This window comes from Macaca fascicularis, chromosome 19 (assembly GCF_037993035.2).
Source record: "Macaca fascicularis isolate 582-1 chromosome 19, T2T-MFA8v1.1".
NCBI lineage: Eukaryota > Metazoa > Chordata > Mammalia > Primates > Cercopithecidae > Macaca > Macaca fascicularis.
The window spans coordinates 16,427,770-16,455,546 of record NC_088393.1 but is presented as its reverse complement, the minus strand read 5'-3'; the positions used below and the strand labels follow the sequence as shown (position 1 = coordinate 16,455,546).

Sequence of the window (27,777 nt, the reverse complement as noted above, 5' to 3'; positions counted from 1 at the left end):
AGAATGGCGTGACCCCAGGAGGCAGAGGTTGCAGTGAGCTGAGACTTTGCCACTGTACTCCAGCCTGGGCGACAGAGCGAGACTCCATCTCAAACAAATGAGCAAACAAAAAACAGCAAGGGCAAAGGCCCTGTGGTAGGAATGAACTTGGCACGTCTGAGGCACAGAGGATGACAGCTAAGGTGTCCAAATGGTGGAAACAACTCAAATGTCCATCAATGAATGAACGGATAAACAAAACATGGTTCATCATCCACACCATGGAATATGATTCAGTCACAAAAAGGAAGGAAGCACTGCTCCATGCTACAAGGTGGATGAGCCCCAAAAACATGATGCTGAGTGAGAGAAGCCAGACACAAAGGCCACCTAGTGCATGATTCCATTGATATGAAATGTCCAGAACTGGCTAGATATGGTGGCTCACACCTGTAATTCTAGCACTTTGGGAGGCCAAGGTGGGAGAATCACCTTAAGTCAGGAGTTTGAGACTAGCCTGGCCAACATGGTGAAACTCCGTCTCTACTAAAAGTACAAAAATTAGCCAGGCGTGGTGGCGGGACCTGTAATCCCAGCTACTCGGGAGGCTGAGGCATGAGAATTGCTTGAACCCAGGAGGCAGAAGTTGCAGTGTGTCAAGATTGCACCACTGCACTTTTCTTGGGGAACAAGGTGAACAATGGTGGTCATTGGTCATAGTAATAACAGGGTGGGTGTGGTGGCTCACACCTGTAATCCCAATACTTTGGGAGGCTGAGGTGGGAGGATCACTTGAGGCCAGTTCAAGACCAGCCTGGGTAGTGAGACACCATCTCTACCAAAAAGTAAAACAATTAGTTGAGTGTGGTGGTATGCACCTATAGTACCAGCTACTTAGGAGGCTAAGGCAGGAGGATCGCTTGAGCCTGGGAGGTTGAGGCTGCAGTGAGCCATGATCCCACCACTGCACTCCAGCCTGGGCAACAGAGCAAGACCCTGTTTCTTTTTCTTTTCTTTTTTTTTTTTTTTTTTGAGATAGAGTCTCGCTCTATTGCCCAGGCTGGAATGCAGTGGCACGATCTAGGCTCACTGCAACCTCCGCCTCCCCGGTTCAAGTGATTTCTGGCTATTTTTTGTATGTTTAGTAGAGACGGGGTTTCACCATGTTGGCCAGGCTGGTCTCGAACTCCCGACCTCAAGTGATCCGCCCACCTCAGCCTCCCAAAGGGCTGGGATTACAGGCATGAGCCACCGTGCCCGGCCGGAAGACCCTGTTTCAAAATAATAATGATAATAACTTTGATAATAAAAACTTGAAAATAATAATAATGATGATGATGATGGCAGTGATGAGGATAGTGATAATTCTGATATCAGCCTATTCTGTCTCTGTGCTCATTATGACCTATGCCTCCTCTGGGATCCACCATCTCCCTGGCTCTTCATAGCCATCCTATGAGGTAGAAACTATGATCACCCCTATTTTGCAAGAGAGGAAACTGAGGTTCAGTTGGTGAGGGTATGTGCCCAAGGTTGTGCCATTGAAATGACCTCATCTGGGGTAGATACCCGAGATTTGTCATCTCACGGCCACGGAGAACAAAGATGTGGACACACAAGAATGAGGTTAGCAGCAAAGTTTAACAGACGGAAAGAAAGAGAAGATGCTCCCTTCTGCAGAGAGAGGTCCTGAAAAAATGCATTGACGGATACACAGTGAAATGCAGGGGGCTTTATAGATGCCTGGTGAGGCGGCGGTGTTTGATCTACATAGGGTGTGAAAGATTGGTTGGACTAGGTGTTCCACTTGCATAGGGTGCGAAAACCTGGTTAGGACTAGGAGTGCCATTTGCATCGGGTGTGAATTTCTGGCCACCCCTACCCTAATCTTTTATCATGCAAGCGGGTCCTCTACTTGAGCTGTGGCCATGTTGCCCATCCCTTTACTGTATGCATGGTAATACAGAAAATAAAGGGAAGATGGAGTCTCCATGTTGGACTTGCCTGGCTCCCAGGCAGCTCTTCTCTGTTGACGCAACTGCTGGCATCACCCCCGTGCAAGCTTGCAGCTCGCTTATCTGTTTGCAGCTCGATTTCTCAGACTGCTCTTTGTTAGAAAAAAGAATTTCTCGGGCTGCTTTTCGTTAGAAAAGAAATTCCGCCAGGGACTCTGGTGCCCTCACTATCTGCCTAAATAATTTCTTTCTAGCTCCTGTATCACCGTGGGCCTTGAGTGATGCTGGGATTTGGGCCCAGGCAGCTCCCTTTTATCCGTGACCCATTAAGGCCTCAGAAGAAAGCCAGGCAGGATCTGCTATTCATTGCCATTGACTGTCACTGTTTCCGAATTTTGCAGTTTTGGGCAGAAACTGCAAAGTTTTGTGGAAAGAATGCAAGTTTTCCAAAGTGGCTGTTTATCAAGCATCCCTGGCAGGGGGCGACTTCGAGTTTTACTCTCAGGATTCAGGGTCCTCCTGAGTGGGTGCTCGGAAGTTCAAGGATACAGACGACAGAGATGTTGATGGCAGCTAAGCCAGGGAAAACCAGGGCAGTCCTCTAGCCTGGTCAGGTGGGAAGGGAGTTTGTGGCTGGGGGTTCCCAAACCCATTGAGTTTGCAATGCCTGCCTTCTCCTCAGTGGAATTTGGGGGTTGCCTGGGGAGCTGCCCCTAGGCTGCAGAGGCTGCAGGATCAACCCTGGAAGCTGGTTTCTTTGAGGGAAGAGGATGTCAGCTCCCTTGTGCTCACCCCAGAGGCATGTGGCGTCCTTCATTAATTCAATGGGTTCAGGCCACACGCAAGCACACCACAGAAGTCCCTGTCCTCATGGAGCTTCTGGGCTGAGTGGGGACAGGGTTGGCAATGAAGAGGAGCTAGGAAAAGAGAAGGGCATGACTGGGAGAGGCCTCTGCAGAGATAGCCCTGGATAATCATGACATGATGGATGAGTGGGCTTTGCACATTTCAGGAGACTGCAAGACTAGGGTGTGACAAGTGCAAAGGCCCTGGGGCCTTCTCAGTGATGAGTATGGAGTGAAGGAGTAATGAAGGAGAGGACTGGAGTGGAGTGAGTCAGGGAGGGCGGCCAGAGAAAGAGGAAGGGCTGGGCGGGGCCGTGGCTGCAGCGTGTAGAGGCTTGTGCCCCACGGTGAGGGGCGTAAGTTGTATCCCTAAGCCCAAGGAAGACCTGGGGAGGGTTTTTTTTTTTTTTTTGAGAAAGGGTCTTGCTCTATCACCCAGGCTGGAATGTAGTGGTGTGGTCATAGCTCACTGCAACCTCCAACTCCTGGGCTCAAGTGATCCTCCCTCCTCAGCCTCCTGAGTAGCTGGGACTACAGGTACACGCCACCATACTTACCATGTTTTGAGATGATGTCTTGCTCTGTCTCCCAGGTTGGAGTGCAGTGGTGCGACCTCGGCTTACTGCAACCTCTGCCTCCCAGGTTCAAGTGATTCTGCCTCAGCCTCCTGAGTAGTTGGAACTACAGGCGTGTGCAACCACGCCTGGCTAATTTTTGTATTTTTAGTAAAGATGGGGTTTCGCCATATTGGCCAGGCTGGTCTCGAACTCCTGACCTCAGGTGAACCACCTGCCTCAGCCTCCCAAAGTGCTGGGATGAGATGTGAGCCACTGCACCCGGCCAATTTTTGTAATCTTTTTTTTTTTAGTGATGGGGTCTCACTATGTTGCCCAGGCTGGTCTTGAACTTGAACTGGCCTCAAGCTATTCCCCTGCCTCGGCCTCTCAAGGCACTGGGATTATAGGCATAAGCCACACACCCGAACCCCTGGGGGGAGCTTTAAACAAGGAGGTGACACTGATGTCAGTTTCATAAGGACACTCTGAAAATAGTTTGAAAGACAGAGGGGAGGACCGGAAACCCATGAGGAAGTGGTCGCAGAGGTCCAGGTGGTCATGGCTACAATTCAGGAGGGGTCAGCTGTGGGCACGGTGGGGAAGGCAGGGATGGAGTCCAGGGTCAGGGCTGTGTTACACTTACAGTGCTGATGAGACATTCAAATTGGAATACAGAGTGGCGGGTGAAACCCAGACTTGAGTCTGGCTTGGATTTGCAGCTTGGAAGTCACTGGCCTCCCTAAAGGCATAGTGTGTGCAGAAAAGAACGAACAGATCTGAGGCTGCTCCCTGAGAAGGGCCTGCTGGTTGGGCCTGTAGCTGGTAAAGTTCCCTACAGATATAAAACTTCCCTACATGCGTGGCTCATGACGGGTGCCTATACTTTCTGTACAAACGATTTATGCTAAACCCCTGCTTTCTTTGTAGGAGTCTGGAATCCTGGTAAGTGCCAGGTAGAGGGTTCCTGTGTGACTGGCCCCATGAACACATGGGCACAGAACTGCCAACCAGCTTTCACAAGAGACACGTTACACACCTGTTACAACTCGTTGGGGGAGTTAAGCATGGGGTGTGTGACCCCACTGTGAGAGGATTCTGGAAGTTTGTCTGGTTGCCTCTAGACTTCACTCTGCCTGCCTTTTCCCTTTGCTGATTTTGCTGTGATCTTGGCTGTGAGTACAGCTCTCTGCCAAGTCCTAGGGAATGGCTGGACCTGGGGGTGGTCTTGGGAAGGACCCTGGGTAGAGTGGAAGGAACGCCCTGGAAAGCCAGCCAGGAGAGGGCCCCTGGAAGGACCTACCAGGGAGGCGGGAGGGACACAGTGGCCAAGCCGTGTGCCAGAAGCCAGGTGACGCAGGTTCTTGCGGGGGATGGGGTGCTCATGGGAGCTGAGGGGTGCAGAAGCAAGGACTCAGTGTGGCCAGATGGGTACCACTGGGGACCAAGGCAAGACAGTCTCGATGGCATGGTGGGGCTGATGTTGGCTGAGCAGGTCAAGCAGAGGAGTAAAACAGCAGGGAGAGACCCCTTTCCACTTTCCTGCAAAGGAGGGCTGGAGGTAGGGCTGTGGCTGCAGGTGGGAAGGGCTGGGTTTCTTTTTTTTTTTTTTTGAGACAGGTTGTTACTCTGTAACTCAGGCTAGAGAGCAGCGGTGCAATCTCAGCTCACTGCCGCCTCAACCTCCTGGCTCAAGTGATCCTCCTGCCTCAGCCTCCAGAGTAGCTGGGACCACAGGTATACGTGCCACCATGCCTGGCTAATTTATTTTATTTTGTATTTTTAGTAGAGATGGGGTTTCACCATGTTGGCCAGGCTGGTCTCGAACTCCTGAGCTCAAGTGATCTGCCCGCCTTGGCCTCCCAGAGTGCTGGGATGACAGGTGTGAGCCACTGCACCAAGCCAGGAGGCTTCTTTTCCCAATTTAGTCTTTTGATGACAGGTGGCATCTCCTCTGAGGTGGCCGCTCGATGGGGTAACCCGTGGGCTCTACCATCTTGTCCAGACCCACCCCCAGGGCCTGGTCATGTCTGTGTGGCCTACAGGGAAAATGTGGACATAAAAATCCTTGGACTTTAAGATGAGCTTTGTTTGTTTTCCTTAAGTGCATTTATCGATGTAAACAGAGCATGTTAGAGATTCCCGGGGAGAGCAGACTATTGCTGATATGTTGGTTTTAATTCAAAAGAAATGATGATGCCAATGGTTTGGATCGACAGCAGCTTAAGGAGGAAAAAAAAAAAGAAAGAAAGAAAAAAAGAAAAGGCTCCCGGTGACACCCCTCTGGCTAGGTTGACCTGGTCCCAGTCGCAGTCTCTATGGGACAGCAAAGCTGTCAAAACAGAACCCAATGATGACGGCTGAAAATCAATCCAGACTGCTGTGCGGTCAGCCTGCCGCCGTGGAATGCCTCGTGTCTTGGCCATGTCCAGCCGGGGGTACGACACGCTTGTTCCCGATCACCCAGGTCTGCCACTGGAAGTCAAAGACTGAATTGCTTCATGGCACTACAGATCTGGAAAAATAAAAATCTCAGCTAGAAAGAACGTCCGATTTGGAGACAGTGGGAGGACACGAAGGAGTGGGGGGCCATTTTGGTGCTGAGAGGAGGGTGCCCCGACTTCAGGAGGGCCATGTGACGGCTGTGGTTGTGTTTTCGGGGTCACTTGTAGCACACACAGCGTCCCTTTGATGCTCGCTGGGGACCGCAGATGGGCCTGCGGACCTAAGCCCTGGTTGTGGACCGGAGAGGCTGCTCCAGGCTTCTTTCCTTCTCAACGCTTTACACAGGATTTCCTTCATTTGTGCTTTCCTTTGGTTTAACAGTTAACAAAGAAGAGTGAGGGGGCAAAATGGTTTGTCACTTGTCCAAAACAGAGAAGAGGTGGAAGTGGGCGCCAGATCTCCTGGGTGATGCTTCCCGGGCCTGGCGATCGGTTGCCTTGCTCAGGGTTTGGGACCTGTTGCTCCTGGAACCACCGCTGACCTCCTGGGACCTCGCTTCCATAGTGGGGGATGTGAACGAGCCTCCTGGTGGAGCTTTGTGTTGCAGTGAGGCCACAAAGCAAAGGCCCAGAGGCAGAGGCCTGACACTGGCTACGGTCGACAGTCGCACCTTGACTCCCTCTCTCTCTCTGGATGTACGACGTGTGGGTGGGCCCGTTCAGCAGACGTTACAGGAAAAATAGCAAATTTTTAACTTATTCCATCTCCAAAGTTGAAAAAGATCAGACAGTTACTAAAATAAACAATTTCTCAATTGCATTTTGGTGGCCGCGGGGCCCGGTGGCCACGGCGTGGGTGGGGCATTGGAGGTGGGAGGGCCCCGGCTGAGTGAGGGGCTCACTCAGAACAGGCACAGTCAGCTGGGCCGAGCAAGGCTCAGAGTAAGGCGGTGTTCCTCACAGAAGAACACATCGGAAAAAGCTGCTCCTCTTCTGCTGGTCCGGTGTGATTTTGACTCCCTGGTTGCTCCCCTGGGGGCTGTTGCCTTCCTGAAATCACAAGAGGTTTTCCGAGGTTATCACTGAGCAGCGCTATGTCTCACAATCAAGCAACCATCCATCTAACCATCTATCCAACCATCCATCCAACCAACCAACCAAACCAACGAAACCAACCAACCAACCAGCCATCCAACCATCCAACCATCCCTGCATCATCTGCCAGGTCATCCATCCGTTCCCATTCCAACCATCCAACCATCCAACCAGCCATCCAACCATCCATGCATCATCTGCCAGGTCATCCATCCGTTCCCATTCCAACCATCCAACCAGCCATCCAACCATCCATCCATCATCTGCCAGGTCATCCATCCGTTCCCATTCCAACCATCCAACCATCCAACCAGCCATCCAACCATCCATCCATCATCTGCCAGGTCATCCATCCGTTCCCATTCCAACCATCGAACCAACCAACCCGCCATCCAACCATCCAAACATCATCTGCCAGGTCATCCATCCATTCCCATTCCAACCATCCAACCAACCAACCAGCCATCAAACCATCCATCCATCATCTTCCAGTCCATCCAGCTGTCCCCTTCCAACCATCCAACTAACCAATCAACCATCCATCTATACCCTTTCAACCATCCATCCATCCACTCACCCATTCCCTTCCATCTATCCACCTGCTTCCAACCAACAAACCAATCCACCAACCATCCATCCCTTCCAAGAACCATCCACTTATCCATCCCTTTCCAACCACCCATCTCCTTCCAACCATCCATCCCCTTCCAACCAACCAACCAACCAACCATCCATGCCCTTCTAACCACCTCATCCAACCAACCAACCATCCATCCATCCCTTTCCAACCATCCATCCACCCATCCATCTCCTTCCCCATCCACCCTCTTCCAACTAACCATCTCCTTCTAACCACCCCTTCCAACCAATCAACCATCCATCCATCCCCTTCCAAGCAACCACCTCCTTCCAACCAACCATTCGTCCATCCCCTTCCAACTAACCAACAAACCAATCATCTATCTATCCAACCATCTCCTTCCAACAAATCAACCATTGATTTATCCCCTTTCAACCAACCATCCATCCATAATCTACCCATCTATCCAATTCTCTTACAACTGATAATTTGTTTTTCAAAAACAGATCTATTTTCCATCTGCTATCTACCACCCCTTCCAATCAGTCTCTCACTTATCCACCCACCCCATCATACCCTTCCCAGCACTTTGGGAGGCCGAGGCAGAAGAACTGCTTGAGCCCAGGAGTTTGAGACCAGCCTGGGTAACAAGTGAGATCCTGCCTCTTAAAAAAGAAAAAAAATGGCCAGGCGGGGTGGCTCATGCCTGTAATCCCAACACTCTGGGAGGCCGAGGCAGGCGGATCACTGAGGTCAGGAGTTCAAGACCAGCCTGATCAACATGGTGAAGCCTCGTCTCTACTAAAAATACAAAAATTAGCCGGGCATGGTGGCATGTGCCTGTAATCCCAAGTACTCGGAAGGCTGAGTCAGAAGAATTGCTTGAACTTGGGAGGCAGACGTTGCAGTGAGCAGGGATTGCACCATTGCACTCTAGCCTGGGCAACACAGCGAGACTCTGTCTCAAAAAAAAAAAAAGGAAAAAACATTAGCCAGGCATGGTGGCACGTGCTTATAGCCCCAGCTACTTGGGAGACCGAGGTGGGACGATTTCTTGAGCCCAGGAGTTGAAGGCTGTGGTGAGCTGTGATGGTGCCATTGCACTCCAGCCTAGGTGGCAGAGTGAGACTCTTAAAAAAAAAAAAATCACTTTTTTAACTAATAAAAAATTAAAAGAAAAAAGAATCAAACCTTGACCGCTATACTGAAGAAAAAAATTACAAGAAAATCCCAAACTGTTGTTGGTCAGTGCATTGGTTTCCATGAGCTGTTTCCCATTTTGATTTAATGGCCAAAGAGTTGCTATTAAATCAATCGCGTGCCTCATTGTTCAACTCACCACATCTTAGAATTATAAAACAGATTTGCTTACATCAGATGTAAACTACTTGAATGGCATTTTGTATTTTACGTGCATTCTTGAGTGACGAGACTTAACCCACAAATAGAGTGCTGTGTGCTCCTCGACTGGACAACCAATGTAACATGGCCGGGAAAGGGCAGTTGCTGGCATCAGGGTGAGGGAAGAAGGGTCGTGACGGTGTTTAGGCACTAAATGCCCCCAAAGTACGGGGAAGTGATTTGATTCCGTCAAGAAAGCGCCATTGATACTGAGCGCAGTGGACTAGGAAATCACTAGCATGGTAATCATAAAAAAGCAAGACACGAATGAGAGGGTGGATGGGGAGGGATTCACGCAGACTTCCCTGGAGGCCTCAGAGAACCCTGGGACACAATGAAGGTCACAGAGCTGTCACAACTTGTAGCATCTGCGGCTGGGGTGGGGCGGAGGCAGGTTCTCGATCTGCCATGCTTATGAAGACGGTGAGCCACTAGTTATCAGACACTAGCCCTGGCCCTGCCCAAGTGACCTAGGAAGCTTTTCTCCGAGGCGTGGCTCTCTGTCCTTGCACACCGTGTTGTCTTTCTGGCCCTCATCTTAAGTGGAATGCAAAGGGCCGTGTGCCCCCTGCTAGCCTGGGGACTCACCGGGCATGGCCTTGTCTGCTTGGGTAGTGTCCCCAGGCCGGCACTGCCTGGTGCTGATGTCCCAGCCACACCTGCAAACTTCCCCCTTTCCCAGCAATGTCCCATGGGGTCTGGCTGGGCCCTAAAAAGCAGGATCTAGGGCGCGTCATGTCACTGCTGCTAACGACAATGGCTGGATCCCAGAGATCTACTCGGGGATCTGGGAAGGACGCACACTCACCAATTTTTTGTCCATTTTTGCTTTGATGTCTCTGGCCAGAGTGAAAAATGCCTGTGGAATAAGCACACTGTGAGTCCTCGGGATGGCAGGACCCCGAGTCCTTAGCCGTCTGTGTAGAGCAGATGTGGCAGGACAGCTTCCCAGGCGTGGGCCTCCCATTTGGCCCTTTGATGCCCGCCTCTGGCAGTGGGTTCCGCTGGCCTGTCCGGCCCCAGCTCCTGTCCTTCCCCGGCTCCTTCTGCCTCCCAACCACCCTTACTCTCTGATGCCAACTCTCCGATGCCAACTCTCACTTCTGCAGAGCACCTTAGCATTGACAGGACTTACCCATGTGCCACCTCCCCTAAGCCCTGTGAGATGGGGCGACACTCAGTTGGCCAGAGAGGAAACTGAGGCTCAGAGAGGACAAGTGACTTGTCCAAAGGCACCCAGCAGTTAACCGATCGATCCAGAAGAATCTAGAAGGAGTGCCCAGTTCTTCGTCTCTGACTCCTAGGTTCTGTCAGCTCTGGCCTCCCTTCTAATGGTCAGGGAAAAAGGCAAGCAGCTCTGTGGCCAAACAAGCTTCGCTCGGAGGCCCTGCCTGGCAGGGCTGGGCGCGGGAGCAGGTTCATCCCCCAGCACAGCCAAGGCTTGAGCTGCTGTCACAGTCTTGAGGAGGGGACATACAGAGACAGCGGGAGGCTAATCCCAACATACATCCCCATGACGTGGGAGGTTCTGGAGAGGAGAGCGGCTTGGGGTACAGAGGAAGGCCCAGGGGAGGCTGAAGGTGTTCTTGGGGAGGGGCCCCCTGGGCCGGGCCCTGACTAGAAAAGGGAACCTGGCAGGCAGAAAACGGGGCACACAGGAGGGGAACGCAGTGAAGTATTGGAGAAGGGAGCAGCCCAGGTGGCCTGGGAGGGAGGAGGGGGTGGGCAAGGCCTGAGTCCTGGGTGGCAAACACCAGCAGTAGCCGGCAAGGGAGGACCTTCCGTGCCAGGCGAGGAGTCTAGCTTTTGTCTTCACGTCAGCACAGAGACTTTAGGTCAGGAGTGACGTGGAAGATCTGCTTTGGAAACATGACTAGGATGGGGAAACATCACAGGGTCAGCTGCAGGGCTGGGGTCACCCCGTGGAGAGGGGAGGGCGGCATGGGCCCAGGTCCCATCAGGGCTCCCTGCTGCGTCTGGGCTTTTGACCGGGACCTCTCCACAATAAGTGGTGTGGCTGAGAGTGTAAACACAGGGCTGGGTCTCTCTGAGCCTCAGCATCCTCACCTGTAAAACCATGCCTGTTCTCCAGGGCTGCCCAGAAGCCCGTGAGATGCATCCTAGGTGCCCTGTGTGGGGCCTGCCCGTGCTGATGGCACCACATTCCCACGGGCTGCCTGTGCCTGGCACATGGCATTGCCCAGGAAATGTCCCTCAGAGGACTGACTGGCAGCCCTGAGCCCGAGGCTGGTCCCTCTGGCAGGACCTCCTCGGAGGACGCCAGCTCCCCCTTCAGCTTGAAGGAGCCGATCCTGCAGGCCCCATGTCTCCCAGCAGGGCCCAGGACTCACATTTTCCACGTTGATGTTGGCCTTCGCGCTGGTCTCCATGAACTTGATTCCATAGTCGAGGGCCAGCTGTGAGAGAGGGAGGCACACGCGTGAGCTCACCAGCTGCCGGGCGCATCTGAGCTTGCCCAAAACAGGGGCTGAAGGCGGGGCTGGCGCCAAGAGGGAGCAGCAACGGGACTGGGGCTGTGGCAGTGACTTCCTGGGTCGCTCCCTTGATTCTATAGTGGGGAGCCCATTGTGAATGCCCCTCCACAGTGCCGCGCAGGGCATGGAGTGCTGGGGATGGCAGCTGAGACGGGAGGGGGGCAGGGGCCTGCTGGGATCAAACCATGGCTCCATTCCCCACTCCTGTGGTCTTAAAAGCCTGGAGTGGGACCATGGTAGGTTTTGATGAGCTGCCCGCAGAGCGCACCCAAGAAGCCCTGGCTGGGTGTGTGCTTCTGCCATCCCACGGCACGTGCCCCACTGGGGTGACCAACTTATCCCAAGCCCCTGGGGCAGAGAGGGACAGGGGAAGGCACCGGGGAAGGCCTCTGCACAAGAACCCCAAGACCCCGAGGCCCTCTGCCCCTTGTGCCACCATGCCCACCTTTTCTCCCCGTTCCTTGGAAACTTGTCTCTTGTCATTCACATCACACTTGTTCCCGAGTATCATCTTTTCGACGTCTGCAGAGGCGTGCTGAGAGGGAGGGGGCAGATGGGGGATCAGACTGGATGACACAGGCTAGGTGCCTTTGCCAACACACAGCCTGTCCCCAGAAATCAGAGCAGTGGGGTCAGGACTGCTAGGTACAGCCTGGCGTAAGGGACAAGCTGAAGCTCAGAGAGGCTGAGCAGCTGGCCCCAAGTCACAGTCAATGCCAGGGCCGGGGCCAGAGTTCTAGCTGCTACTCTGAGCAAATGTACATTTTCTGAAATGCTTTCTGGCAGCTTCTATGGCTATATCAATCAGGCCCCCGCACCTGGGCTGCTGGGCGGGTCTAGCCTATGGGAGGTGAGTGAGGCTGAGATATTTACCCCTGACTTTTGCTTTCCTCCCTCCCTCCCCAGCTCCTCTGCAAGAGGCCCCAGCTGTCGTCCTGGGACCTTCTGCTCTGACATTTTTTTGTTGTTGTTTTGAGATGGAGTCTTGTTCTGTCTCCCAGGCTGGAGTATAGTGGCATGATCTTGGCTCACTGCAACCTCCGCCTCCAGGTTCAAGCGATCCTTAACCTCCCGAATAGCTGAGCTTACAGGCATCTGCCACCATTCCAGGCTAATTTTTTCTATTTTTAGTAGAGACAGAGTTTTACCATGTTAGCCAGGCTGGTCTCGAACTTCTGACCTCAGGTGATCCACCCACCTTGGCCTCCCAAAGTGCTGGCATTACAGGCGTGAGCCACCACGCCTGGCCCTGACATTTCAACTCTCTCTTTTTGGGCTCCAGAAACAGGCCGTGCTTGAGGTGGCCGCAGGCATTTCACCACACTGTGTGGTGCTGCCCTAACTCTGCCCTCATACCCAAAGGTGGCTCCTTCGTCAAGCCTCCCTGGGTCCCCATGGAGCAGACCACACTTCCTGGAGGACAGGGACACTGGAAACTGCTGTCTTCCTCCACCAGCTCAGACTTGGTCTCTGGAACGTACTGCGCCACTCCCTGCCTTACTTCCCATGAACCAGAAGGTGGCTCCTGCCCGCTGGCCAGAAACAGAGACCTTTCACAAAGACCAGGCTCCCCTCTCCACAGATGAAGACAGCTTCCCCAGCTGGGGCGCAGCCCTCTCAGGCTCACTGGGGAGGTGAGCCCAATGCAATGACTCATAAATGAGGGGGTGGCCTCTCGGCCTGGCCTGGGAGGTCCATGAGTCCTGGGTGGACAGTGATACGCCCTTTTGCTGTGGCTTTATAGATGGGAAAAGTTCTCTGGCTGTGCCTCAGACCTGAAGCCCCACCTGGTTAGTTATCAAAAGCTGCAGGTGCCGGCAGCCGGGAAGGCTTTGGGGGTGAGGTCAGCTCTTTGGGGAGCAGGAAGATGAAGATGCTGGCTTTGGGAGGGGAGGAGGGGTTGGCCTCCTTCTCACCCCTCTATGGTTCAAAGTCTGAACACAGGTCGTTTGCACCAGGTCACACCCTGCTCCGATATAGCTCAAAGTACAACTGACGCCTGCTCACCACACCCTCCAACTACAAGGGTCACACCTGTGCTAGACCCTTCCTTCTCTAGAAAGCACCCAACACTCATGGTGACCACAAGCTTGGATATCCTTTCTCTTATGACCATGACACCGGCCAGATCCAACAGCCCAGCTGGAGGGGTGGGATCCAAGGGGCTCTGGGTGGGGCCAGGCCAGTGTGTGGTCCCTGGGGTCGGCTGCCTGCATCTCAGTCCCTGCTCCCACCGTGTCCCTGACTAGGAGGCTGTTGGCAAGTGGCCTGTCTGTGTCTCTGCACCTTGGCCTTCTCATGGGTAAACCAGAGGGCTCTGGGACAAGGACTGAAGCAGGGACAGTGGGAGGTGCTGGCGGGCCTCACCTCCTCAATGTTGCGAATCCAGTTCCGGATGTTGTCGAAGGACTTCTCGTTGGTGATGTCGTACACCAGCATGATGCCCTGAGCGGGGAGAGGAGACACAGGTGCCTGATGGGCTGCAGGCTCTGGAAGGGAGGCCGCGGCGGCACCAGAGAACAGTGGTGGGGAGCCCAGCACCCACTACACAGCCAGGCCCATTAGCTGCCACCCTCCCCACCACTGTGGAGCCCTGGAAACCAGCCCCCTCCTCTCCATCCCTGTGGCCTTTCTGCTGGGTTCTGGCACCAGCCTTGTCCTGCCCCCTGGGCCACTGAAGTGACCCTTCTGCCTCACAGGCCAGCCGCTGCCACGCCCTCGCTGACAAGCCCGGCTGGCTCCCCTCATGGCCCACGGGGCGGTGCAGCCTGATGCTGGGAGCTGCTCCACAGGCCCACTGCCAGCAGTGCTCCCCTCACACTGACCCTCCCCTGCAATCGGCCTCCTCTTCACCCCTTGCTCGCCCCACGCTCTGCCTGAGCCACCTCTCAGGCACAACTGAGCCCAGGGAGTCCTGACCTGACATCCACGCAACTTCCAGTGACCCCACCACAGAGGGAACCAGCTGTGTGAAGATGGAGCCGGGAGCGCCGAGGCCCTTCCAGTTCCCTAACCTAGATGTGAGCAACTGGGAGACGGCCCGTGGGTCCTGAAAGAGCTTCGGGGCAGCCCCGCCTCAGCCTGGGTCCACAGCCACACCACTGCTGTGGACAAGGGCAAACATGCCCATGCAATGCAAGGGGAAACTGAGGCACAGAGAAGTGACCTTTAAGATTCAAGCCTGGGGGGCCTAACTCCAAAAGCACTGATGACACCTATCCTCTCAGCAATGTCCCTGGGCCTTTTTCAGCCCCAGAACCCACATGCAGGAGCCACCCTCTGACGGTCTGTGTGTGGTTCTCGATGTCCTTGTGAAGTGCCCACAGTGGGCCAGCCTGCAGTGCCATCACAAGTTCCCCTTGGTTGCCGGGCATCCTGGGCTCCAAGGCATGTGGCCTGCTCACGTCCAGGCCTGGCTTTCTTCCTTCCTCCTCGTACCTGCTCCCCAGGCCCAGCTCTGCATCTGTGGCACCTCCGAGGGCACTGATGACTTCTGCTGCTGGCCAAGTTGTCTGAGGCCAACCAAGTTTGCAGAATAAGGACACAGGCCATGTGGTAATGGTGAGACAGGTGTGGGTGCAAGAGTGTGGGACAAAATCACACAGATGGGGCAGGAAAGTCACTGCAACCCCAAATCCCTCCGGGAATTCGGGGACATGAATACTGGCCTCACAGTCAGCCGCAACCATGGCAAAGAAACTCAAGGCTGCAGTGGCCCATGACGTCTGCCATGTCCCAGCTACGGTGGGCACAACCTGTGACTGTGACATGGTCAGGGACCAGGAGCATGGGGCCTTTCATCCAGGGACCAGACCCTCTGAAGGCCCAGGATTCCTGCCTTCACCACTAAGTTGTGACATGTGCCCAAGACTCAAATTCCTGGATTTGTACCTATTTCAGGGAGCTGAGGGGAGAGAACCTGGACGTTAGTGGGGCAGTGGGTAGAGCTCTCTCTTAGAATCAAGCAGAAGCACCTGGAAAACACTGAGCCAGCCATCCTATTCCAGGTTCTCCTGGAAACAGCCCTCAGGGCTCCAAGTGACTATGTTCCAGGCCCCCGTCTGGGCAAACCTCACAATGGGTCTCTAGGCATCCAATGCTTCCCAAACTTGGGATTTTGAGGCCCAAGGGTCTAGGAGCATGCTGACAGAGATGAGGACACAGCGGCAATGGTGGCGCTGTCCCATATGACTGCTATTGGCTACACAAGGTGCTAGGGCACAAGAAACATAGCTGCTTTGACCCGAGGAGCTGGATTTTCAATGTTTTTTTTTTTTAATTAATTAATTAATTAAGTAGTTAAGTGACGGATTCTTGCTCTGTTGCCCAGACTGGAGTGCAGTGGTGCAACTTCAGCTCATCGCAACCTCCGGTTCCTGGGTTTAAGCGATTCTCCTGTCTCAGCCTCCTGAGTAGCGGGGATTACAGGCACCCGCCACCACACCCGGTTAATTTTTGTATTTTTAGTAGAGATGGAATGACACCATGTGGCCAGGCTGGTCTCCAACTCCTGACCTCAAGAGATCTACCTGCCTCGGCCTCCCAAAGTGCTGGGATTACAGGCATCAGCCACCGTGCCTGGCTGGATTTTCAATGTTAATTGGGTAAATTCAAATAGCCACATGCAGCCAGTGGTGGCATCTGTTCAGGTTAGCCTGGGTCTAGGAGGATGGAAAGCCACAGTTATCTTGGTGCTGGTTAAGGACGTGGGTGCTGGAGACAAACAGCCCAGCCCAGCCTAGCCATTTACCTGCTGAGTGAACTTCAGCAGGGAAGGCCACCGGGCCAAACCTCAGGTTCTTTGTTATAAAACAGGGATGACAATGGCGCCTGCGAAAAGGGGTTCACAGCCAAAATGCAATGACACAATCTGAGCTAAGACCTGGACCCACTGTCTGGTGCAGGGGAGGGCTTGGTCATCAGGACAGGGTGGAAGGTGGCTATTTTGGCTCAGAGAAGATCGGGACAGGCTCCAGGTCACACAGCTTTCTCCAGAGGCTGAAGCTCCCCAAGACCCCAGTGCCCTCAGGCCCTTGCCCACCCTCCACCGGAGCACTGTGAGGTGGGGGGGTGGGAAGAAATACATTAATTTTACTGAGGCACACTAAGGCTGCAACCCACACGAGTGGGTTTCCACGAGGTTTCAGATGCCGCGTGGGATGCTCTAAAATACATAATGCCTCCATTCATCTCCACCCTCCACAAGTCTTTACTGAGCAGGTTCCCCCAGGCCAGGCAGATGGCAGGGACCGTGATGTGGTGCTGCCCTCATCGAGGAAACAGGCAGTTGCCTGAGCAATTAAATGATGGGGTGTGCCAAGGAAAGAGTAGGGAGCAGAGGGACCTGGGAATGGGGAGAGACGGCCATTTATCCTCAGCACAGCCTGGGACACAGTGCTATGCTCTGTTCCATTTTCCAAGTCAGGAGATGGAGCTCAGTGGGCAAGCCAGGGTCTTAGGCCAGGTCCAGGGGCTCCACCTCCTGCTCCCTCCACCCCTGAATGCCCTGCCGTGTACACACAGGGCCCCGAGACAGGACCTCCTCCCATCCCTGGCCACCTTCTGCATCTAGTTAAGGCCTGGCCCAGAGAAAGTGCTTGAGAAATGTTTTGAGGGATGATGAGTGAGTCTTCCCGTCATGTCATCCCGCCTCAGGCCTGGGTGACAGATATAACAGCTGACAACCCAGGGCAGGTCAGTTCCTGGAATATCTTCAAGCTTTTGGTAGCAAATTCCATAGAGACAGATAGGAGTCATGTGACCACTCCTAAAAGTTGGGGCATGCCGGCTCCGACCGCACTGAGCTCACCTGGAAGAACCGGCTTCCTGTGTCTTCCTTCATTCCCATAGAATTATGTTTCCACTTTATTTAAACCCTGCATTGTCTCTGCAGCCAGAAGGCGAGGTATGTACATGGGGGTGGGCTGGGGCACAAGCCTCTTCCTGAGACTAACTTGGGACCAAGGAGCCCTGAGGAGTTGGGGCACAGGCTCCACAGAAACATCTAGGCTTCAGTAACCAATGCACAGTGACGCTCCCATGTTGACTTACACAAACAAACAAAAAATCCCTACCATTGCGCCCCTGTAGTAGGCCGTTGTGATCGTCCGAAACCGTTCCTGACCAGCCGTGTCCCTAAACATGAAGAGAAGGGATATGAGCAACATTAAAGGAAAATAACTGTCCCCAGTAGGAGACAAAGAGCATCTCCCTGGGATGCCTGGCTTTCTCACGGGTCATCCGCTGTGACACCTTCTTCTGCTGAGGCAACACCTTCTAATCTCCCTGTTATTACAGGGAATGACACTGTGGCCTGGAGGGGTTAAGGTCATTTGATGTGGCAGAGCCATAATGGGATCCCTGACCCATGCATCTTCTCTTCTGCACCTTTGCTTCTAGGGAATTCTCCCTGGAGTTTCTGGTTCACAGAAGAGCCAGTCATGTGGCTCAGGAACATAGCTCTTGCTGTTGGGGGTGGCTGGGACTCCGGAAAAGCTTTCAGGCCTGCCATCTTGGTTTGAATGGTGGGGAAAGTCCCTCCTCATCTGCATGACAAGGAACACAGGGCCTACTGCCCAGGAGGTGATGCCTGGGTAAGACGCACCCATGCCCAGTCCAGCTCCTGGCTTGAAGGGTACTTAGTGTTTGGTTCAAAGGTAAACTAACTGGCCAGGCGCAGTGGCTCGCATCTGTAATCTGAGCACTTTGGGAAGCCAAGGCGGGTGGACCACCTGAGGTCAGGAGTTCAAGACTAGCCTGCCAACATGGTGAAACCCTGTCCTTACTAAAAATACAAAAATTAGCCAGGTGTGGTGACACATGCCTGTAATCCCAGCTACCTGGGAGGCTGAGGCAGGAGAACCGCTGGAACCCGGGAGGCGGAGGCTGCAGTTAGCTGAGATTGCACCACTGCACTCCAGCCCGGGTGACAGAGCAAGACTCCATCTCAAAAAAAAATGGTAATCTAACTGGCCTGGTGCAGTGGCTTACACCTATAATCCCAGCACTTTAAGTGGCCGAGGCGGGTGGATCACTTCAGGCCAGGAGTTCGAGACCAGCCTGATCAACACAGTCAAACCTCATCTCTACTAAAAATACAAAAATTAGGCGGGCATGATGGCGCAGATCTGTAGTCCCAGCTACTTAGGAGGCTGAGACACAAGAATCGCTTTAACCTGGGAGGTGGAGGTTGCAGTGACCTGAGATTGTGCCACTGCACTCCAGCATGGGTGACAGAGTAAGACTGTCTTACTCTGCACCACTGCAGAAAGAAAGAAAAAAAAAAAAAAAAAAAGCCAGGCATGGCCTTACTCATGAGTCTTACTCATGACAGAATAAGACTGTCTTACTCTGCACCACTGAGAAAAAAAAAAAAAAAAAAAAAGCCAGGCATGATGGCTCATTCCTATAATCTCCGTACTTTGGGAGGCTGAGGCCAGCGGATCACCTGAGGTCAGGAGTTTGAGATCAGTCTGACCAACACAGTGAAACCCTGTCTGACCACCACGGTGAAACCCTGTCTTACTAAAAATACAAAAATTAGCCGGGCATGGTGACAGGTGCCTGTAATCCCAGCTACTCGGGAGGCTGAGGCACAAGAATTGCTTGAACCAAGCAAGTGGAGGTTGCAGTGAGCTGAGATCATGCCACTGCACTCCAGCCTGGGTGACAGAGTGAGACTTTGTCTCAAAAAAAAAAAAAAAAAAAAATTAAAGGTGACCTAACTGATTGGCGGCAGAGCCAGGGCAAGACTCAGGTCTTTTGTCTCCAAGCCCAGGGTTCCTCCCACAGCTCTGCAGGGACCCAGAGGGCTCTGTATGTCTAGATTGTGCAGAAACACCTTGCTTGGAGCTAAGCTGACTTTCTGACACCAGCCACAGAAGACATGAGTAGTTAAGAACAGTCATTTTTGCCGGGTGTGGTGGCTCACGCCTGTAATCCCAGCACTTTTGGAGGCCGAGGTGGGTGGATCACCTGAGGTCAGGGGTTCGAAGTCAACCTGGCCAACATGGCGAAACCCCATCTCTACTAAAAATACAAAATTAGCCAGGTGTGGCGGGCGCCTGTAATCCCAGCTACTTGGGAGGCTGAGGCAGAAGAATTGCTTGAACCCGGGAGGCAGAGGTTGCAGTGAACTGAAATTGTGCCACTGCACTCCAGCCTGGGCAACAGGAGCAAAACTCCATCTCAAAAAAAAAAAAAAAAAAAACCAGTCATTTTTTTCTTAACCACAGTCCTTAGAAGAGTTTTGAGTCACTAACCTCACCACGATTGCTAAAAGCAGAAGCAGGAAGGCAGGAGGAAAGTGAAACTTCTGCCTGCCAGTGCAGCGTCACTTTGGACTTGGGAACAAAGGGTGACGTGGCACCAATGTGCCAGAAGTGGAGAAACTTCCAAGGCTTGGAACTTACAAGGCGGCCAGAGCTTAACTTACTACCAAAGTCTGTAGGATGGACTGTGCGTTAAACCTACCCCAGACTGCCGAAGTCAGATTAAGAGGTGAACAGTAGGGCTGGGCGTGGTGGCTCACGCCTGTAATCCCAGCACTTTCAGAGTACGAGGCAGGTGGATCACCTGAGGTTGGGAGTTTGAGACCAGCCTGACCAACATGGAGAAACCCCATCTCTACTAAAATTACAAAATTAGTCAGGCGTGGTGGCGCATGCCTGTAATCCTAGCTACTAGGGAGGCTGAGGCAGGAGAATCGCTTGCACCTGGGAGGCGGAGGTTGCAGTGAGACAAGATCACACCACTGTACTCCAGCCTGGGTGACAAGAGCGAAACTCCATCTCAAAAAAAAAAAAAAAAAAAAAGAGATGAATAGCACCTGGAGCCAAGGGTACCCGTGGGGCTCCCTGAAACTGGCAAGTGGGGGTGACGGGTCACACTTTGAGACTTGAGGGAGGACGGCTTCACGGCCCGTCTCCTGGCACACTGCTCCCACTCAAAGGCACTTGCCTGGTTTGGGTGACAGGGAAATTGCACTATGCTCTTAGATGTGACTTCTCTTTGTTTTGCTCAGGGCCAGTGACTCTATGCAAGTGGCATGTGTGCAGGGCAGGACCCCACCATACCCGCCACCTGAACTCAGTCTCAGCAAACTAGTCAGGCCAGCAAGGGCGACTTGGAGTCTCCCCACTTCTCTAATTGTATGTGCACGGGAAGTCACCCTTAGTTCTCAGGAATGGAAACACGTCTCACCAGGGGGCCCGGACTTGGCTTAATTTCGGTTCGGGGTTTCGGTCTGTATGCTAGGAAGGGAGGCCAGGCCTGCCCCAGGAGAGAAAAGAGGAAGTGAAGTTGGACCTTTATGCTTCTGAGTGGGTTAGGAGGCTGAAAAGGAAACTGTCAGCTGGGGCATCTCGCAGTCCCTGCAGGCGTCACCAGCACCTGGCACCGAGAGGGCTCTCTCCCTGTTCAACAGAAGCAGCCCGCTCTGAAGCTCAGACCCAGATGGTGCCCATGGCAGAACACTGAGCTAGCCGGGGCTGGGCAGCTCTGTGCCTATGATGCTATAGGCCCTGGCGCCCTGCAGCCAGCAGAGCACAGCTCTCTGGGCTGAGTATAAAACTCCAGGAGCTTCTGGAGAAAGCCCCATGTGCCAGGACTGGGCACCAAGAGACAGAGGCCAAGGTCACAGGGAGGGCAGAGGGAGAACGCCAAGGGCTTCTGGCTTGAAGCCATTGCCAGGTGGAGAGAATGACAGAGAACAATGACTCTTACCATATCTGCAGTTTAATTCTCTTGCCATCGAGCTCTATGGTCCTAATTTTAAAGTCAATTCCTGAAAGAAAAGGAAAAAAGGCGCATCACTGTCAGCCCATTTCCCAAGCTGTGTCTGAGCTGGGCGCCACCAACCTGTGCACGTGACAGTTGTCGTGGCTTATGGAGACCCTGCCTGGCACTGGGCATGCAGGATGTCGGAATATCCAGATTTGGAAACACTTGGAGATACTTCCCCTCTCCAAGGGCCGATGGGAGCAGTGCAGAGCAAACCCAGGGGGCATGGGTGGCAAAGCCTTGCTCTTGTCCCTTGCTGCCAGCTGACCCCGCCTCCCTGGCCCAGGCAGTTGTACAGAGTGGGTCTCAGCAGAGCCCTCTGCAGGCCTGAGTCCCTCGCTCCCCACCACCCTGCAGCTGACCCCCAAGCACACAGGGCCTTGGGTCCCACGATGCGTCCATGCACATGGTCAGTTTCTCTCTTGCCCCCAGCTTTTGTACACGCTGTTCCTTTTCTGCAGGTGGTCTGTGTCCCACCTGCCCATCACCTGGGCAAAATTCCCCTCCTTTAAGGCCTCCTTGAAGATCACCTCCTAACAAGCCTTCCTGACCCCATCCTCCTTGTCTCTCACCTCCTGCTTTCATCCCCTTTCCCCATGGTGACCTTGCAGCCACCTTGATGTTCCCCAGGCTCCCACTGTTCCCCCTCAGTCCCCTCCCTAGCCTTCAAAAATACAGCCCTAACCACGTTACACAGCTAACCTCTGCTCCAAACTTTCTTTCTTTCTTCTTTTTTTTGAGACGGAGTCTCGCTCTGTCACCCAGGCCAGAGTGCAGTGGCACGATCTCGGCTCACTGCAGCCTCCGTCTTCCGGGTTCAAGTGATTCTCCTGCCTCAGCCTCCCGAGTAGCTGGGACTACAGGTGCCCACCACAATGCCCGGCCAAGTTTTGAATTTTTAGTAGAGATGGGGTTTCACCGTGTTGGCCAGGCTGGTCTCGAACTCCTGACCTCAAATGATTCGCCTGCCTCGGCCTCCCAAAGTGCTGGGATTACAGGCATCAGCCACCGCACCCGGCCCTCTGCTCCAAACTTTCTAGTGTGTCCACCAACAGATGAATGGATGAACAAAATGTGGTCCAACCATACAACGGAATACGACTCAGTCATAAAAAGGAACGGAGTACTCTCGATGCTACACAATGTGGATGAGCCTTGAAGATAGGATGCTGAGAGAAGCCAGACACTAAAGGTCACTTAGTATGAGATTCCATTAACAGACATGTCCAGAATAGGCTCATCCATAGGAACAGAAAGCTGATTAGCAGTTGTCTGGGGCTGGGGGAACATGGGGAAATTGGAAGGGTTGGTGTCTTTATTTTATTTTTTATTTTTTGAAACGGAGTTTCTCTGTCACCAGGCTGACGTGCAGTGATGCGATCTCGGCTCACTGCAACCTATGTCTCCCGGGTTCAAGTGATTCTCCTGCCTCAGCCTCCCAAGTAGCTGGGACTACAGGCATGAGCCACCATGCCCAGCTAATTTTTCTATTTTTAGTAGAGACAGGGTTTCACCATGTTGGCCAGGCTGTTCTCGATCTCTTGATCTCGTGATCTGCCCACCTTGGCCTTCCAAAGTACTGGGATTACAGGTGTGAGCCACTGTGACACCGTGCGTGTCTGGCCTTGGGTTGGTGTCTTTTTGGCATAATAAAAATGTTCCCAAATTGCCTGTGGTGATGGTTGTGGAACTCTGTGAATGGATCTAAAGCCACTGAATTGTACACTGCAAATGGGTGAACTGTATGTTAGTATGCGAATTCTACCTCATAAAGCGGGGTTTTTTTTTTTTTTTTTTTTTTTTAAGGCATCTTTCAGTGGTTTCCCTGCCCCACTTCCCTTGAATAAAGTGGAAACAGGTACCCGTGTGTGTCGAGGTCCTGCCTAATCTGGTCACCTCTCAGCACTCTGGCTCATGACCTGCTCGCTCCGGCCACACCATCCACACAGCGATTTCCCTCAACATTCCAAGCACGCTCCTGTCTGGGGGCTTTGATGTTTGCTCTTTCCTGCCCTGGAAAGTTCTTTCCTTCTGTAGCTACCTGGCTATCCCTTCGTTCAGGTTCCCATTCAAGTTCCCTCCGCAGGGGAGCCTTCCTGACCATCCTCATCCGTTCTCCCTTTACCTATTTGTTAACATAGCTGACATACATTTATGTATCTCCTGCATGGACCTGGGCATAATGCTTGCAGATCATACTGGCCCATGTGGATGAGAGAAACAGCCAGACCCAGCCTTTGCCACCAGGGGTTTGGTCAAATCCCTGCCGGAGAAGACTCGAGGCCCAGGCCTGGCTGGGCCTCTCTGAACCCAGGTTGGGAATGCTAATTCTGTCCAGTCAGCTTCAGCACTGGAATTTCGCCGTCTCAAACGTAAGCTCCCTGGGGGCAGGTATCTGACAAGTCTCATCCGCTGCTATTACCTCCAGTGACTGAACACACAGAGGCTGAATATGCATTTGCTAGAAGCTGGTACCCCAGTCCTGCAGGCACCTTAACTCACTTGTGTCCTCTCTGCAGCCCTCGTGCCAAAGCGGCTGCCTGGCCCACAGAAGGCACTGGCAAAATATGGCTGGATCAAAGAATTAAAGCGCAACAGGGTCTACGTGGTGTTGAGTGGTTCACAAAGCACTTTCTCAAATGTCAACCCTCTCACTGGAGGAATGAATGGACTCCTGAGGAGGCAGTGGCGCCGAGCCAGTCTGGTGAGAACCCATTCCAGGGAACTACAGGGCCAAGTTCACACCAGAAATAATCGATGGGACTTCTGAGAATAGGCTTTGATGAAATGGAACTTTTGGCAAAATGTTAAGGATTGAGTGGCAGAAAATGAACAGCCACTCAATCTTCGTCTATAAAGAAAAACCCAGAGGTGCCCGCAGCCAATATAGAATCACCTTTTTTTTTTTTTTTTTTTGGAGACAGAGTTTTGCTCTGTTGCCCAGGCTGGAGTGCAGTGGCACGATCTTGGCTCACTGCAACCTCTGCCTCCTGGATTCAAGCGATTCTCCTGCCTCAGTCTCCCGAGTACCTGGGAATACAGGCAAGCGCCACCACGTCTGGCTAATTTATGGAATCACCTTTAAGCATCAAGGTGATTCTGCTTCAGGACTAGACAGCCCAGTGTGCCTAGGCTTCCTAAAACATTCCCCACTTCCTGTCACGCGTGTACAGGGACACACAAAATCGAGGAGCACTGCTAGGCTGGCCAAGTTCCACAGCAGCACTCCGCCCTACACTCCTCTGGGTTTTATTAACATGCCAAATTTAATTACGAAGTGTAAACTTTATGAGGCCTAAGAATTATGAGGCCTGAACTTCAAGGTCATGGTGAATTAGAAATTCCTAGAAGAGGCCGGGCGCGGTGGCTCAAGCCTGTAATCCCAGCACTTTGGGAGGCCGAGACGGGCAGATCACGAGGTCAGGAGATCGAGACCATCCTGGCTAACACAGTGAAACCCCGTCTCTACTAAAAAATACAAAAAACTAGCCGGGCGAGGTGGCGGGCACCTGTAGTCCCAACTACTTGGGAGGCTGAGGCAGGAGAATGGCGTGAACCCGGGAGGCGGAGCTTGCAGTGAGCTGAGATCCGGCCACTGCACTCCAGCCCGGGCGGCAGAGACTCCGTCTCAAAAAAAAAAAAAAAAAAAAGAAATTCCTAGAAGACAGAAGGCTACAAATGGAAGGAGGGGAATGAAGGGGTGAGAGGGAGGGATCCTGGGGTCAGGTGCCACCTTCACCTTGCTAGGTAACTTTCACCAAGTCACATCCTCATCTGCAAATGGAAGACAGCCTCTTTAAAGCTCAAAGTAACTCTAAAGAGGGGGGGTCTGGGCTGGGCGCAGTGGCTCATGCTTGTAATGCCAGCACTTTGGGAGGCCAAGGTGGGCGGATCATGAGGTCAGGAGTTCGAGACCAGCCTGGCCAACGTGGTGAAACCCTGTCTCTACTAAAAAAAAAAAAAAAATACAAAAATTAGCTGGGCATGGTGGTGGGCACTTGTAATCCCAGGTACTCAGGAGGCTGAAACAGGAGAATTGCTGGAACCTGGGAGGCGGAGGTTGTAGCGAGCCGAGATTATGCCACTGCACTCCAGACTGGGTGACAGAGCGAGACTCCATCTCAAAAAAAAAGAGGGGGGGTTTGTGGGGAAGGTGCTGAGGCCGGGAAACTGGGATCTGAGTGAAGGCAAGCCACAGTCTGCCCACAGTTAACATAATTTCTTTCTTTCTTTCTTTTAAGATAGGGTCTCGCTCTGTTGCCCAGGCTGGAGTGCAGTGGCGCCATCACAGCTCACTGCACCTTGACCTCCTGGGCTCAATCAATCCTCCCATCTTGGCCTCCCAAGTGGCTGGGTCTATACGGGTAAGCCAGTATGCCCGGCTAATTTTATTTTATTTTTTATAGAGATGGGGTTTTGCTATGTTGCCCAGGCTGAATTAACGCCACTTCTTGATCGGTTGGGGCACAAGAGTTACCCTAAAGTTTGGCCTTGGAGTTGGGGAGGGGGAAGAATTCAGAACCATCTGTCTTCAGAGGCTGGATGCTGTCACTGCAGGAGCCATTCATTCATTTGCTTCTTCGAGATGGCCTCTGGTTACGGTGATAACCCCTTATTGTCTAATTCTAATCCTCAACCACCAGGGCACTAGCCCAGGAGACAGCGTCACTCCTGCTCTAAAGACAGCAGGGCTCAGAGAGGGGCAGTGTATGTTCAAGGGCAAACAGCAATTGGAAACCAGACGTAACGATTTCCAGTCAGTTCTCTCTACTTTACATCAGGCATATAACTGTTTTATAAAGCACAGCTATCCTGGGTGCAGTGGCTTATGCTTGTAATCCCAGCACTTCGGGAGGCCAAGGTAGGTGGATCACAAGGTCATGAGTTTGAGACCAGCCTGACCAACATAGTGAAACTCATATTTACTAAAAATACAAAAATTAGCTGGACGTGGTGGCGGGTGCCTATAGTCCCAGCTACTAGAGAGGCTGAGGCAGGAGAATTGCTTAAACCCGAGAGGCGGAGGTTGCAGTGACCCGAGATAGCACCACTGGATTCCAGCCTGGGCAAAACAGCTAGACTCCATCTCAAAAAATAAAATAAAATAAAATAAAATAAAATAGAATAAAATAAAATAAAATAAAAAAAGCACAGCTCCTGGAGGGGGGCAAGAATGGAATCAGCACATTATCGTGGGGTTCAGGGAGAAAACATGATTCTGTTGAAGTGACACAGTAAAGCAAAGGCCATTCCCTACGTTTTCGTGACTTGGAATAAACTCCTTAGTGACCGTTCCCCCATTTTCCCCATCCCTAGCAGGGCTACAGAGCTCCCAGGCCACTCAGACTGGTGTTACTCCCCGGTCTAACCTTTTCATTGTGGGCCAGGACTGCTTTTGTGGCACTGAGAGAGGTCAGTTCCACTTCTGCAGACGGCACAACTGAGATGCACCAAGCCAATTCTGTTCAACCACAATGTGGGCTGGCCCTACGGGAAAAGCTGTTCTAAAGTGACAACCGGAGTCTTGGGCCCTTTGATAGGGAAGTCAAGGCTGTCTGTGGCAGTGGCTGATTTAGTTGCTCGCTGAGGCTTTTATCTTGCATCTTCTTGCAGATGACAGGTTCCAGGGCAGGCAGTGCTGTCACTTGTCATTATTGTCATCCTGGAGCAGGATGAAATGTGGGCAGGGAAAAGGTCCTGACTCCTCTTATCATTCCTTCTAGAGGAAAATACACTTATGAGGGGAAGAATGGTCAGGGAGAGGGGTTCAACTTCTGAATGCTCCAGAGAAAAGAGCAGGAATGGTGTGGGTTACAGTTCCGGCTCCAAGGTGCATTAGCTGAGCTTGTCATCAGCTGGGAGTGTGAGGTGGCATCTCTCTAGGATAGCTAAGCCTCGAGTTTTGGGTTGAGACACAGCCAGGTTCAAATTCCATCAAATCCCATTCTCACCACCTGCAGACTGTGTGGCCTTGGGCAAGTTCCAGGCCCACCCTGAGCCTCAAATTCCTCATCTGTGAGACGGGCTCAAAACAGCACTTAACACCGAGAACTGGAGAGTGTGAAAATGCACGGGAAGCACTTGGCACATAGTAAATGCTCATTAAGGTGAGATGTTACCGTCTTTTTCCCATGGCCAATTCCCCATGACTCAGTTTCCACTTCTGTAAGGCAGGAGCCTCAAAAGAACCGCTTTGAGGGCTGCTGCTAGGACAGATCGAGAGGACGGGCGCGAAGACCCCAGCCCAGGACATAACACTCCCTAACGAGCGGGCTGAGGGTCGGAGCCTCAGTCTCCCCATCTGCAAAATGGGCACCTGGTCTCCCCCACCACGGCCCAGGAACCCCCGAACGGCGGTACAGGCGACTGCTCTTCTCCCCTTAGGCCCCCTCGACCCTCTCAGCGCCCTCGGCCAGTCCAGCCCGGTAGATCCCTCAGCCCCAGCCCCTCAGGGGCGCGCCCAGCCCGGGCCTCTGGCGCCCCCAGCCACTCCCCGGTCCCGCTACCTATGGTGGAGATAAAAGTGGAGTTGAAGGCGTCCTCGGAGAAGCGGAACAGGACACAGGTCTTCCCCACCCCCGAGTCCCCGATCAGCAGCAGCTTGAACAGGTAATCGTAGGTCTTCGCCATATTACACTCTCTCCCCGAC

At 52.9% G+C, this 27,777-nt stretch overlaps 1 protein-coding gene and 1 long non-coding RNA gene across 2 annotated transcripts in view; one reads left to right on the top strand and one right to left on the bottom strand.

Annotated features, from left to right (window-relative positions):
• Nucleotides 1-6,828, top strand: part of LOC123570377 (uncharacterized) — a 10,966-nt gene extending 4,138 nt beyond the window's left edge. The window contains exon 3 of the long non-coding RNA XR_006694551.3: nt 4,264-6,828. This is a non-coding gene — a long non-coding RNA (uncharacterized lncRNA). The remainder of the gene's footprint in view (nt 1-4,263) is intronic.
• On the bottom strand, nt 5,493-27,777 carry RAB8A (RAB8A, member RAS oncogene family). Its single transcript, XM_015440167.4, has 8 exons — nt 27,635-27,777; nt 21,072-21,132; nt 17,423-17,483; nt 13,716-13,793; nt 11,794-11,883; nt 11,205-11,270; nt 9,662-9,712; nt 5,493-6,827 (listed from the first exon to the last, which is right to left on the bottom strand). The coding sequence occupies exons 1-8, from the start codon at nt 27,756-27,758 to the stop codon at nt 6,735-6,737; spliced, it is 624 nt and encodes a 207-aa protein (XP_015295653.1). The 5' UTR covers nt 27,759-27,777; the 3' UTR covers nt 5,493-6,734.